Here is a 15,181-nt window from a genome sequence, read left to right on the forward strand (position 1 = left end):
CACTAAATTCATATGCCGTTATTTTTCATGGTGCATACAAATCATAAGACTAAATCCTATGAAGCCAAAATAGCAACATTTTTCTTACTCTCAGCATATGTAATATATGCAAAAATTTATTTCTTCCATCATTCCAGAAGTCTTGGTATGTACCTCCTCCAACAACAACAACAACAAAAAAATAGAAGATAAGGTATCATAGATAACTTTTATTTCAAAATAATTAAAATGTCAGAATTGTACACTGTGTATTGCACATATATACAAGGATTACTTTCTCCCACTCACTAAAAGAGAGATTGGGACACCAGAAGACAGACTAGTAATCTTGCACTGAGTTGGAAGAACACCATTCTCTTGATTAAACTCACCACCTCAACTAACCATTACAGGCAACATTCATTATCGCTATCACAGGATATTGCATAACACAATGAACGAGACAGCCTACCCCAAAAAGATTCCAAGACTCCTCATCTTTCACAATCATCATCCTGATCCTTCCTAGATCACAACAAGCATACAAGCTTTAGGAAAGAATGTTTTGTACTAGTGAAAGTGGCAGACACCCGCTAGTGCCTTGTAACTATTAAACAGTAGTAAAGGAGCAAGTGAATACTGACGATTAAGTCTAACTACAGAATAGGAGTGGAAGAAAAAGAAACAAACTTGGTTCCACAAATTGGTAAACAAAAGCATTCCTCTCAGATACAACCATTTCATTGTGCAAAGGAAATGGCAGACTAAACCTCTCAAGAAAACAAGTCACAAGCACCTCACACCTAGTCCATGAAAGCAAACATTACTGCTTATCCCCTTAGTAAACAGGTACTGTTTGTTCACTTTTTTATGTGGACTACTATTTCTACACAGAGCTGCATTACAATTCAGAAAAAGCCATCACACAAAATATTGGCAAAGTATTTCTTTAAATTACATTTGGTCTCTTCAATAGCACAAAAGCTTCCTTTTGAGTATTAAGAGCACGTAAAGATTTCAAAATAAGCTGCAAAGAAACCAGTGGGGTTTTTCTGTTTAAAGAAAAGAGTGATTAAGGTATGTAAAATTCATTTGTCAATTACACAACGTGTGCAGTGATTCCAACAGCTTTTACTGTCAGCTTTCTATCCATAGCTGTGAAAGTATTTCTTCAACACAGCCAATGAAATTACCAATAGCTATTCAGTCATGTTTATTAAATATGTTTAAGGATTTACACTTTTGATTATAAGAGAGTCTAATGAGAATCTAAGCATCAAGTGTACCACAGACATAGAGAGGCTGTTAAAAGTTATTGCAACTTAAAGAAAATCACACAACTGAACTGTTTTTCTTCACAAATACAAAGTGAAGATTATTCACTTCAGTCATCGCTGAGTATCTTGATATTCTGAACTCCAGACTAAAGTACAATAGCAAGGCTGCACAATTCAATAAAACAGATGTAAAACTTACCATAGAGGTCACTGATCTGGCATCTTCTTCATAATTCACTACAGGTGGTGGCTCTTTCCCATCATTCTCTTGAACCTTTCGTTCCAGTAGTTCTTTCTGGGCTGCAAATTTTGCTTCAGAGCATCTTAATTGCTGAACTGTTTGCTTAAGTTCTTCCAGTGCTTGCTTTTGGCTCAGCAAGAGTACAATACTGCAGAGAAGAATAACAAAAAATTAATATAAGTGATGTAAAATACATAATTGGTTTCACAAATGCTAAAACACTAAAGAAAACATACAAAAGTATTTGTTTGAAGGCATAAAAGCATTAAGCAATTCTAGAAAATTTTCAAAGCTACAGGACAATGCAAACACCTACTTTGCCATTCGCTTTTCTCAATCTATCACAAAAATCATGTTGTAATAAACATAGATGAAACTACTATTTTCATCCACCTTTGACTGAATTTATGAACACTAGCATTCCCTATGCTTTAGAGAAGAATTACATCTTTAGATTATGATTTCCAGGTATGAGAAATCCACTGCAATCTGTATCGATGTTTTAACAGTAATTTGCACTATAAAACTCACATCCAGTATAAATTCATGTCTTATCAAGTTAGATACCTGTTCTGGACTACAAGGTCCTCTACTGCGTAAGTATTTATGGACTGCAATCTAACATTCTTCTTAAGAAGCTAAATAAATTTAACTCTATGAGAAGCTGAAGTAATTTTTTCTTCTCTCTGTATCTTTTATGGCTATTCCCTGAATACCCCTCATACCCTTGAATACTCCAAGACAGACATCATTCCATCATTAGTGAATTTCAAGCAGACCACTTATTTAACATCTACAGTTTCCTAAATGACAGACCCCCCTGCAAGCCCTATGCTTGGAGAAAAAAAGAAATTTAGAAGTCATTGATATTGAGATTGTTCCGTCACAAACTGATGTTGAGCCAAAAGACTATTCAAAGAGGTTCCACACTGATAAGGGAACAATCTGTCATAAAATTCTCACTGGCATGAAAATACAAAAATCATACACCTATAGATGACCATTGTACTTAGCCACCAAAGAACAGAACTCCATACAACTGCAGAGTGATCATTCATGTAAAAAGGATATGTATGTTGTATGAAGTCACAGTCAGAGTACCTGCACCTATGGTTTGGCATATGACTGTATGAATTTAAAAGCCCCCCACAAAGAAAAGAACAATTATCCTGGCATTATCTTCAAGATAATGTTCTTTCAGCTGGTCCTCCATATGAGATCAAAAGAAGAGATCAACCAGTGAAAATTATGGCCTTCCAAAATCTTCAGGGCTTTGGTGAATACTCATTGAATAGAATGACATCCCAAACACTGAATAGTTTCAACTCATTATGATTTGGAGATAACAAGACATACCCTGCAAGCTGAAGCACATGCGCTGTTCTCTTTCCTGAACTGTGGCAAGATGGATTATCGTCTAATAGGTTTCACCAAATCCAATACAGAATGTTCCCTATTCCATCTATGCATAAGGAATTAGAACATATAAAAATACTTGCCTATGGCTCACATGACTACAAACTATGCTCCTTGTGCCTAGCAAAAGCTCCTAGCAACCTCACAGAGTGACATCTTGTGTGAAGAATCCTGGCAAGACTAGACCAGGGCAACAGGTTGGGAAGTGGTAAAAAGGCGAATCAAATCAAAAACCAAATACTGAATATGCTATCATGTTGGGAGGGAAGATGATATGTTTGACATACACATATATGAATAAAATATAAATAAAACACTCTCTGTGTTGCAGGTGATATCGTCATTTGAAGGCAGAAACGGATACACACCAGCACCTTGATGTCTTTTTTGAAGTGAGGGACCCAGAAATGAACACAGGATTTGAGGTGACCAGTACAGTGGGACAATCACTGCCCTGGTCCTGATAAGCCACACTGTTCCTGATGCAGGCCAGGATGCCGTTGGCCTTCTTGGCCACCTGGGCACACTGCTGGCTCATATTCAGCTGCTGTCAACCAACACCCCCAGGTCCTTTTCTGCCTGACAGCTTCCAGCCACTCGTCCCCAAGGCTGAAGCGTGGCAGGAAGTTGTTCTGACTCCAGTGCAGGACCCGTCACTTGGCCTTGTTGAATCTCACACAATGGGCCTCAGCCCATCGATCCAGCCTGTCCAGATCCCTATGAAGAGCCTTCCTACCCTCAGGCAGATCACCACTTCCACCCAACTTCGTGTGGTCTGCAAACATACTGAGGGTGCAATAGATGCCCTTGTCCAGATCAATGCAGATATTAACAGAACTGGCCCCAGTACTGAGCCCTGGGGAACACCACTTAAGACCCTCCAACTGGATTTAACTCCATTCACCACCATTCTTTGGGCCCAGCCATTCAGCCAGTGTTTTACCCAGCAAAGAGTGCAGCCATCCAAGCCATCAGCAGCCAGCTTCTCCAGGAGAATGATGTGGGAAATGGTGTAAAATGGCATAAAAGGCTTTACTGAAGTCCAGGTAGACACCCATCCACTAAGTTGGTCACCTTTTCCCAGAAACAGATCAGGCTCATCAAGCAGGACGTGCTTTTCATAAATGCATGCTGACTGGGCCTGATCACCTGGTTATCCTAGTGACAGCACTCAAGGTGATCTTCTCTGTAACCCTCCCTCGATCCGAGGTCAAACTGACAGGCTTGTAGTTTCTTAGATCCTCCTTTCAGCCCTTCTTGCAGACTTTTACCATCATTTTTCCCAAATAAAGCAGACAAGGAGATCTCCCCAGCACTGACAGACAAACCCCAGCACCGACAGACAAACCCCAGCACCTCAGATGAGGCTCAATAATGACACAGGGTCTACAGATCTTGCATTTGGAGTGAACCTCCCCACTTTCCTTCCTCATGAAAGGAGGGGCGAGGGGGACACACCAACAAACAAACGAGAAAAACCACCACCAATCCACCACCGAACTCATCTATACATACAGTTTATCCTTTAAGTAACAAGTAGCAAGGAAGATAGGTCAAGAATCAATAAATTGGAGTATATACTGTGAGTACCTGTGAACTTCACTGAAGAAAGAACAGGAAAGTATCTAATGAAAACATCGATATCACATACATAGTTTCATATGAATAGAATGCTATCCAATGTGTCAAGTGACAAGGTATCTTCAACAAAGACCTTCAAGACCACTTTAGAGAATGAAGATAATTACTGAGGACTTGCATTCCAATTCACTGGTATTGCAAACTAATATTTATGACCAAGTTAGTAAGGTTATGACTGATTGCAACAAGAATCATCACTATGGAAAGAAGGTTTATTTAACTGTTGTAGTAACGCCAGTTTAGCCTTGGATGTAAGTATTTTTGCTAACCAGAGGTAGAAAAAAACTAAAGATGATTCTTTATAATGATGCATTCATAGCAATGTGAAACACTCATTAATCCCTTGCCTTCATTATGCACTATGCAGGGTATCAGATCTACATTCAGTTTTGTAAATAAAATACAATGGAGAATGAACTTAATCTGAAGAGTTCCAAACGTATTACTGCGTAAGAAAGAGTACATCTTTCACATCACTGTGAAAAAGTCTTCCATAAAACTTCATCTACGCAATGAACTCCATCAAACAGAGGCAATCTAAACTGACTCCTCTTCCTCCATCAAGCTGAAATTAAAATACTAACCAAAGGTCCAGTTCTTCAGCCATCACAACAGTAGGACAATTATATTAAACTAATAGAACCGCTCACTTCTGCAATGAGTTAGGATCTGCAGGGGGTGAGGGTTATTTTAGAGACAGGAAACTAACTTGGTTTTCACAACAATCACTTCTCACAAAAGTGGAACAAGATTAGTGGAGGTTATTTGTTATTTAAGTCCTAGGAATTGGATGATAGATGCTTTTCCCACAAATTATTATATTTTGAAATTTAATTTCAACTTACTCAGACTTCTTTTCACAAGTCTTAGAGGACTCTTCTATTTTTTTTTCCAGTTCCAAAACAAGTTCCTCTTTGCTCAAAAGGGTTTGCTGTGTCTGAATCAGTTCTTCTATTACAGTTTTCAACCTGTAAGACATAGATTTCAGAAACCTGCACTGTGAACACACAAACTGCAGACATTTGGGAACACTGTAGGGTTTTTTCGTGATGGTGAAAAGGAGCATTAATCTTTAAATCATCTTACTCGCTGCTTGGTGATCTTTTCTAGTGTATTTACCATTACATTATGTTATTAACCCATACTATTACAGACCCCGTACTAGCCTCTGTGAACATACAATGTTACAGAATGATCTGCTGCCTGCAGGTTCTCCTATCAAGAATTTTTTTCCAGAATGTGTGATGACTTTTGTGAATTAATATCTTCCTAATATATTGCTAATTTATGAGATGTTTTACGAAAGATGAAACCTTCCAACTCCTGAAGTGCATGATAAACAAATACACTGAATCAGTAGTTGGGCTTTATTCATCTACAGAAGTAACAAAAATACAGATTGACACTTTCTGTTACATGTGATCCATTTATTTTTCTCTACAATTCATTTTTTTAAGCCACACAATTTTTGGTAGTGGTTAAATCACAGAAAAGATAAAACTTGTGCAAGAACACTCAGTACTAAGAGGGAAGGCATTATTGCACATTAAACCCATTACTGACACGTTGCAATTACGCTGGCAAACATCCCAATAACTAAAATGTCATCAAATGCACAATAACATTTCAACTCTGAACAATGCAGATAAATTGCTTACATAATGAAGACTTCTAAAATGCCTATCAAAATATGTATGTTGACTTCAAGCAATTGATAAACCAGGAGAATTTTTTTTTCTCCCAGTAAATAAATAATTGTGCACATCTTATATCCTTCTCAGGATTCATCTATATATCTTACTCTACTTCCTCTGTATTTTGAAGCCCAATTTCAATTTAAAAAGTTTTTGAAGTAAAGATCAGAACAAAGGCAAAATACATATAGTACTTTCCACTGCACAGATCTATTGCACAAAACCATTCCAGACTGGGGAGTAGAACAGGCCAACTTACAGTGATTTACACGGGCTCTAGATATCTAGGAGTCATGTTCTATGTCCATATATATAAGACTTATTTATTTGATTCTAAACATTGAGTTAGTTCTCTCTCTTCCTCTTGATATATCTTAAACAATGTTAATTAAATACATTCTTTAATCGGATGGTCCTCAATCTTACTGTCGAAGACAAATTACTATTAAAAAGCCATAAAATGAATGATAAAAGTTTATTTTTCAAATGAACAAGCAACTGCATGTGTTTAATTTGAGATAAGGGGAATACTTAAAACATTTCTCTCAAAATAACACCCCCACACCTTAATTTTTAACAGATATTTTTATTGGTTTTAGGCTATCACAGTCTATATGCTGAACTTCTCAGAAATGGCAATTTTCTTAGACCGGGTTTCCAATTTAATATCATCTAATTTCTTTCTTTTAATAACTTGCTAAGAAAGTAATTACCGATTTAACTGCAGATACGATTTTTGATCAGCTTTCTAATCAAAAATTTAATCAACAATTGACTGATTAGAAGCAGATGTTATATCTAATAATTAAGCACCAATATTCAAGAAATTAAAAGTAAATTAATGAGATTGTTCATCACTGGATGAGTGTATACATGCAGAAACAACACATTAAAATATTCTACCATTTCAAAATTATCACATTTTATACTACATCATCAGATTGAAATAGAAAGTTGATGTAGTTCTCCCTAAAACTTCTGAGACACTTCAGGATGTTTTTATTTATCTAAAAGAAAACCATATACTCATTAAACTACCTCCTCTCCTTGTATTCAACCTCTATTTTCTGTTTTAAAGACTAATTTTCATTTAAACTGGCTAGAAATGACATCCCTGCATTTGCCTTGCATCATCTTGGCTGCAGTTTTGTCAAAGGAAGTTTCTTGTGACCTCGTATTAGCCTCCTGGATAAAATCACTTTACGAAAGTGGTTTTTTATTAGTCACTATAATCCTTATTAGCTTTAACAACCACACAATCCCAAACTATCAGGCCTCAGTGGTATGAGAACACAAAAAATGAGACCAAAAAAAATTTAGAAGGCAGACATGCTCAAACTAAGTTCCAGTTACCTGGAAAGCTGCCTTTCTTATTTCTTTAGTCATTAGCACCACCTGCCTCAAGTATCAATAAAAACAAATGATGGTACATACAGAATTCATAATTCCAAAAGATTTTTTAAAATTACTTTGCATATCAGTTCATATGCCCACTGATCAACACTTACCTCACTCTGGTTAACTGTTCTTAGTTTTTAATGCATGCATCTTCGTAGCATAAACTTTCATTACGTTACATTTTTCAGAATATCTCATTATTAGGCACTGACAGTCAATAACATCAGGAAACACCATACCTCTCTCATTACTTAGAAAGGTTAGCTAGTTAACACTGAGCTTTAAGTACTTCCCTCTAAGAAAACTTTATTCATAAATATAAACTTACCTAAAATGTAAAAGTGAGCCAGTTTTCTCATCATGTTTGCATGAAACATATTTTATGAAAACCATTAAATGGTAATGTATGTGTAAAGCTGTCATTTTCCCTCATATACTCAATAGAACTGATCCGGCCAAAAATTATTGATTCTGAACCAATATATATCTTTGGACCTATTAAAAGACCCATGAAATAAATCCACTAGGTGTACTGGATTTATAATATTTGGTAGATACCGCAGGTAGTCGTCCTCTGCAGAAACGTAGTAATACAGGATTTTGAAGATTCAAGGCCGTGATCGCAATACTAAAGATCAACAGTCAAACTTCTGATCATGCACAGTAAGTTGATACTAATATCTGTGAGTTTTTTTGGCTGTAGTGGTTTTAAAGCAAGACTATTACAAAATATATCTTAAACTGTTAGCAAGGTATATGAGCAAAGGCAATTACAGAGAACTAAGTTCTGAAAGGAAATGTTCTCACCTGTACTAAAAACCAACTAAAGGAAAGGTCAAAAAGGATAAGAATAAACAGGTTTTACAGTGGAACTAGTGGAGCTTCACAAGTATCTGCACAGCCTAGCATGTTAATAGTAAGCCAAACAAAAGGACAGTTTAAAGAGTGACAAAGAATGCTGACCATATTTGAGGTAGAGGGAAGGGACTGAATGTGAAGAATACAAAAGGGTTATTCTGGGTCTTAGGATACTCAATAACTGGACTGTCATTTAGAAGATTAATTTCAATGCATATTGAAATAGGCAAATACACAGGGAGAACACCAACCCAAAGCTTTATTTATGTAGTGAATATCTCTAAACTGACCATTACCACTCCGAAATGAGATCCTGGAATTACAATAGATGATTCCTTGAAAACACTGGCTTGACACACTGCAGTAGTCAGAAAATCAAACAGAATAATTCTCTAGGATTTTTTAAAACCAAAGCAGAACAAAAATACAGGAAAACTCAATATGCCTCTCTCTAAACTATTCATCTCGATTACATGCATAATTCTGGTCATTCACCTCAAAAACAATACAGAAGGTATTTCTCTTTTTAAGCCATGTAAGAAAGAATCTTTGAAAAATTATAATACTTTATTGAAAATGGAGATTCAGTATATATCTATTTTTCCTGTTACTGTGCTGAGCTACATCTAGATGTACAACATCTAAACAGCTTAAGCAGGAATAATATCAATTTAGTAATGATGCAGAATATATTATAAACAGAAACTTGTTTAATGGGAAGGAAGGGACTTTTATTATTAAGGGATCTTTTATAAGAAAGGTTAAACTACTTCAGGACTAAGGAGTCTCACAAAGAAGGCTGAAACTTCATATTGAAAAGGTTATTTCAATACCTATTAAGGAATAAATTCACAAAAAGTAGATTGCATGGGAAAAAAGCGTGGATGATTAATGACCTTGAAAAGGAATAAAATAATAAAATCCAGAAATTCCGTCATGTTGAGAAAAAACAGGGATTAGAATAATCTGCAGAAGACAATGAGTTGTGTTTACATTTGAAATAACTCACTGCTAGTAGGACTCACTATGATTTTTATTTTCAGATAAAACTACAAGAAGTAAGGATTATAGCTTGATTAAGTAGATGAAGATTGTTAAACAACTTTAAAAAGCCCACAACAGATCACTGGTATCTTATTTGGATCAAGTACGCTTTCTCAAGGAAAAAACTTTAAATAAGTCAAACAAGGACTGAAATACAGTAGAGACAACAAAAACATCACTGATCAATGAAATTCTGAAATTTCCATTTTAAATTGCTATGATCAATTAAAAAAAAAGTATTAGTAATAGTTGCAATCTCACAAGTATTGGACCATTTTATGTCAAGAGTTGAGGCTGATAAATATAGTAAGAACATGCAACCTCATCAGGAGATGTTCCCCAGTAGCAAGTGATTAAATGTGAAGATGGTAAAAGTAATGAAAATGTTTGAAAGAGTAAATTTATATTAGATATAAGGAACAAATTCTTCCCAGAGAGGGTGGTGAGGCACTGGAACAGGTTGCCCAGAGAAGCTGTGGGTGTTCCATCCCTGGAAGTGTTCAAGGTCAGGCTGGATGAGGCTTTGAGCAACCTGGTCTAGCGGAAGGTGTCCCTGCCCATGGCAGGGGGGTTGGAACTAGATGGTCTTTAAGGTCCCTTCCAACCCAAACCATTCTATGATTCTATGATTTAACTCGGCAATATATTAACAAAAAACAGACAGAGGCAGTTTATCACCCTGAACAGCAAAAAGCTCCATTAAATGCAATACAACAGCTACATCTGTGTAAGTTAATATATTTTAAAGGTTACAATAATTAGTAAGAATTTCATTTGGAAAACAAAAGCAAGCACTTATAATACAAGTGAAATAAACATATTCATGAAAATTTTCCGCATGGCAATTTAAATACTGTCTACATCACTGTATTCAGTGGTTTCATTAAAATATTTCAGTATTTTTCCTGGAGTACTGAATGTAGAAACACTTTTGGAAAGATGAATCAGTGTATTCCCACGGAGGATTCATGATGGATTTGGGGCTTTGCATAAATTAAATGGCAAGGAGAGGAACACATATTAAAAGTGCTGGCAAGTTTTTGGGGAGAGTAGGGAGGAGTATTTTGTGCAAAGAAAGAATGAAACCAGCATGAAAAAGAGTGTATAGCATAAAAATATTACTTTTAGTAACTGGACCTTAAAAAAGATGACACAGGTATATGATGAACTCAGTGAGCCTAGACATAATGTATAGCAGCATTTCCAAAGGATGAAAGGTTTATAAAGACAGACTTACGTGGCTTGTAAACTTTCTGCTGTTAGATTATTCCACATGATCTCATTAGCTTGAAGGTTTTCATTTTCCTCTAGTAAAGATGTATCAAACTCTATTTCTTGTTCAACAACTTCTGCTGACCTAATTCAGTAAATAAACGTTGATTTTTCAAAATTAACATGTAACTTTGAGTAGCCCATAAAGCAGATCATTATGTTTGAATTATTTTAATAACAGATATAATTAAAATTACATATTAAATAAAAGGTAGCAACTGGATACATATTCTCTTTTCTTTGAATGAAGACATAGTCTTAAAATCATGCTAGATAATAAAATGACATACAGTTCTTCGAATCAAGACCACAGCATAACCCAGGTGCTCAAGCAGTATCAATGTGAATGGGTCTGCTCTTAGCTGACCCTGCTATGAACCTGCACGTAACAATTCTCAATTTGCACATAGCAAAAAATATAATGTAAGAAGTCTTAAGAGTATTTCTGCACATACTAATAGAGAGTAACAGTTCAATAAATGGTAAATATAATTTATCTTCAAAGTGAAAAACTTGCTTGCATTATCTGCATACTTTGTAGTCTCAAGCACTGTTCAAGCTGCAGTGACTGCAGAGCACACAGAGGTAGCTAGAATTCACTTTAAACTCGAATTTGGGCAATGAAAGAAATAAAGTAGAGAAACTCAGTTTAGCCCGGAATGCAAATTGCAACCAAATACACAGTAAATTAGCTCACACTGAATCTGGACTGTATAGTCTGCTGTCACTACCAAAATTATGGCTCTTCACACATAATTAACAGCAAGGGGAGTTTTGTTTTTCTAGAGCCAGCCAAAAAATGGATGGTTAAAGAAACAGGTTGAAAAGCACTTTCAGGGAGCTTTCTCTACACTCAAATAGAACAATTTTCAAATTATGATAAAGGTTTACACGTAACAATGTAAAAGGAACCAAACAGAAACAAATTCAACTCTGACCGCTTAAGCAGTGTTGCAGTTTAATGCAACAATGTTCTCAAAAAAATGTTCTCAAAGCAATGTTCTCAAAAGAAACGTGAACATGGACACCAGGATGAAAATGTATACCTGTGAGTATCTATGAAGTCATTATACTCAGAGTTAGGGTCTATCTGTTCAACCGAGGTCTGGATCTCTTTATGGACATTCACAATCTCTTCCGTTACAAGACTGGTAATCTGGCTATACTCATCCAAGATTCCTTTCCTAAAGAGAAAAAAAAAAATCTAGTATATAACATGTCACTGAAGGCACAGATGGCACTGAAAATGCTTCCAACTTTCAATTCGGTGTTTCTACAAACTCTTGTTGCAACTGGCTAAAAAGGGAAAAATAAGACAATATATTCCTCAAAGAAATAACAGATCACCTGTGGCCTTTTCTTTACAGCTTGAGTGAGAAGTCTCTAAGACCATGTTCCTTGTATTGATTTCAGTGCACCTACAGACAGAGTAGTCAAACTAAAAACTGTAAAGATTACAAGGAAAAGGAATGTATACAGCCCACTGATGACACTCCTCTTCACAAAGGACTTACCATGCCTGTTATAACCTGACTACAGCTTTTCATGTCCTGACTGACAAAATAAAGAGATTTTGGCATAATGCAAAATCAGTCACAAAATAGTGTCCATTTGCTTTAAAAATGGGTTTCCTTGATTGTTTTAACTATCTTCTTTCACATATTCATTTTATGATACTGTCATTCAGACAAAAAATCACAAGTTAGCATATATTTACAAGAAGAAACAAAACTAATCAAGTTCCTGTAAGAAAGTACAAGGCAGCTAGACTTGTCTTAACCTGCTTCCAAGAGTGTGAATAGGTAACAATGAAAGAATAGGTGGTATTGTGCTACTATTCGCAACAGCATCCAGTAACACATCCTCAGAACATCCTCCTAATTCTCTTTAACTTTTAGCTTTCCACAAAAGAATCCTCACAATAATTTTCTGCTTCATTTTTATCTTTGGCAAACTTGTTAGCTTGCCAGGCTCTCAAGAATGGAGAGCTCTCCTAAAATACTGATGGATTTTGGCCAGCCCAGAGGAACATGCAGAGAAAAAAGTATCAATAGATTTTTTCCTGGATCAGATCTCAAGTTATGTTTACTCTGTAAAAGAAGTTCTGTGACTGGATTATTTCAATACTTTTTCTGAGGAGAAAGCAGACAAGAGAAGGCATGAAATCTTGCCTTGCCTGTGAACGACAGGTGTGTGAAAAAGTTCCACAAAATAGTTCAAAGGGTATGATGAAAAGATAGGTGAATGTTAACTACAGCGATGCCATATCAAAAAGAAAGTGTTGCTGTGTCAATTAAAAAAAAAAAAAAAGTCATTAGAAATGTTAATCTACACTTCTTTAAGGTTACTCAGGATTATTAAGGAAGTATGTCTCACACAGATGGCTACATCAAGATCCAAACATGAAATCACCACCTCTTTTTGTACACCAAAAGTACTAGAAAGGAGTAATTTTCTAATACATTCAGTTCTCCTAAAAATGTCTATGTAGTGACAAAAATATTTTTTTACAGGTTTTTACTCCAGATACAGTGAAGGTTTGCAGGTTCAATAGGTTCTTGCTTCATCATAGAACTCTTCAATGAATTATCATATCTCACAATTCTGAAAAATCCCCTCAATTACAGCACACAGATTTAACTGTAGCCTTTTGCTATGATTTTACATATAAATTAAGATTAAAAGGACTGTACAGAGACTACTACAAAGGTATATTTCACTTCCATACCTGCAGAAGAATCAAAGGAGTTAATAGAATACCTCATAGGGCAGTTAATGGTGTGTGCAACATGTAAAGTGTGAAATCCCCAACTATCCCTCACTTCCTTCACTTGTCTGCTGAAGTCAAGATGGACACAGACTTCAGAGAAGGTAAGAAAATGAGTTAAAAAGGAGTGCCTAACATCTAAATGAACAACACCTACCGGAAAAAATAACTGCCTTTTTTTTAATCTAAGTGATTTAAATAACTTAAATAACCAAAGCAAAAGACTTTCAGAACAGACTCCCTAACCAACTCCCATTCTTCAGGAAAGACAAAGAGGCAGCATAGTGGTTACAAACCAGAAAAGAGGGCTTAATGTCCTCATTGTCTGCTTTCCAAGATCATCAGTTTGCACATCTTCTGCAAGGATGTAAAAAATTATCTTTCAGGAGAAACATACTTATATGTTTATGGTTGGATTCATTACAGTAAGATCAGGCTTATATGATTCTGTTAATTTTGCCACATACAAGATTACCCATGCATCTGCCTGGCCCTCCTCCACAATGGCTTTCAAGACAGTTGGCCACTTTGAGGCAAATCTGTTGGTGGTGGAATGCCAGAAGAATAAGACTACCAGAGGGTAACAAACTTGCCATAGTATACCAGCTGAAGGACAAAGCATGAGATCAGCTATAAACACTGCAGTTAATCTGTATGATTAAAGTTTTATGAGAAGACGGTGTTTTGCTAGAATGATTAAGTAACCACGCAAAACTACTGCCTGCATTATTTGTACAGACTTTTCTATGCACAATTACTATTAATTGAAAGATGAAAACATCTTTTTTCCACTATCCTTTGGTATAAAACTAATTAATCACAGTTTATTATTTTCAAATAATCCTAGAAATTAATTAGAATACTACACACAAAATTCCACAAGTTAAAAATATATAAGAATACATCTTACAGAGCTTTAATCATTTCTTCTTGCATCTTCTGTAGTGAATCAAGTAACAGAGGAAGTGTAGTATCATAATACTGGTGCTGATGTAACTGTGCTCCTTTCAATGCCAACACATACTGATTATGCAACATATGAAGCTTCATAGTGGCTTTATCACATCGATCTTTGGCTTTCTCGGTCTCCTTTCCTATGAGAAAACAAAAAAATGGAAAATGCATGTAGTGAAAACCTGCAGAAGATATAAACCGAGTACATTTATGGTAAACTTGCACCTTTTTCTACATTACTGTTTTCAATATACTTCCCTGAAGAAGGTAAAATCTGACCTTTTTCAGGTCATTAGTAAGACCAAATGTCTTGGTTTTATCATTAAAAGTCTAAGTAAGAAAACACTGCTGTATTTTCTTTGAGTAGAAAAGTGAGAATTCTTTATCTGAAAGTGTATGAAAATCACTACCTACACAGGTACAAAACTAATATAACTGTGAAGATTAAAGAACAAAACTCATACACTAACTATTGCAAAGCTAATCTTCTATTTGCCTCAGAGCAAATAAACAGTTTTTAATGAAGAAAGTAAGAGATGTCCTACTAGCTGACATGATTCATTGACAATCATTAATTATGAGAAAAAATCTACTGCTACATATCATCCCAATAAAGCAATGGTGCTGTCTACGTATGAGT

General features: G+C 35.7%; 1 protein-coding gene across 1 annotated transcript; it reads right to left on the reverse strand.

Annotated features, from left to right (window-relative positions):
* Positions 1–1,455: 1,455 nt before the first annotated feature.
* LOC104513317 (tyrosine-protein kinase Fer-like) lies at positions 1,456–14,681 on the reverse strand (the record flags this gene model as incomplete). Its single annotated transcript, XM_010156639.1, has 5 exons — positions 1,456–1,645; positions 5,400–5,522; positions 10,786–10,905; positions 11,867–12,004; positions 14,498–14,681. Coding segments are annotated over 5 exons (755 nt in total), but the record flags the coding sequence as incomplete, so codon positions are not given.
* Positions 14,682–15,181: the final 500 nt, after the last annotated feature.

This window comes from Eurypyga helias, unplaced genomic scaffold (assembly GCF_000690775.1).
Source record: "Eurypyga helias isolate BGI_N326 unplaced genomic scaffold, ASM69077v1 scaffold18248, whole genome shotgun sequence".
In the NCBI taxonomy this organism is placed as follows: Eukaryota; Metazoa; Chordata; class Aves; order Eurypygiformes; family Eurypygidae; genus Eurypyga; species Eurypyga helias.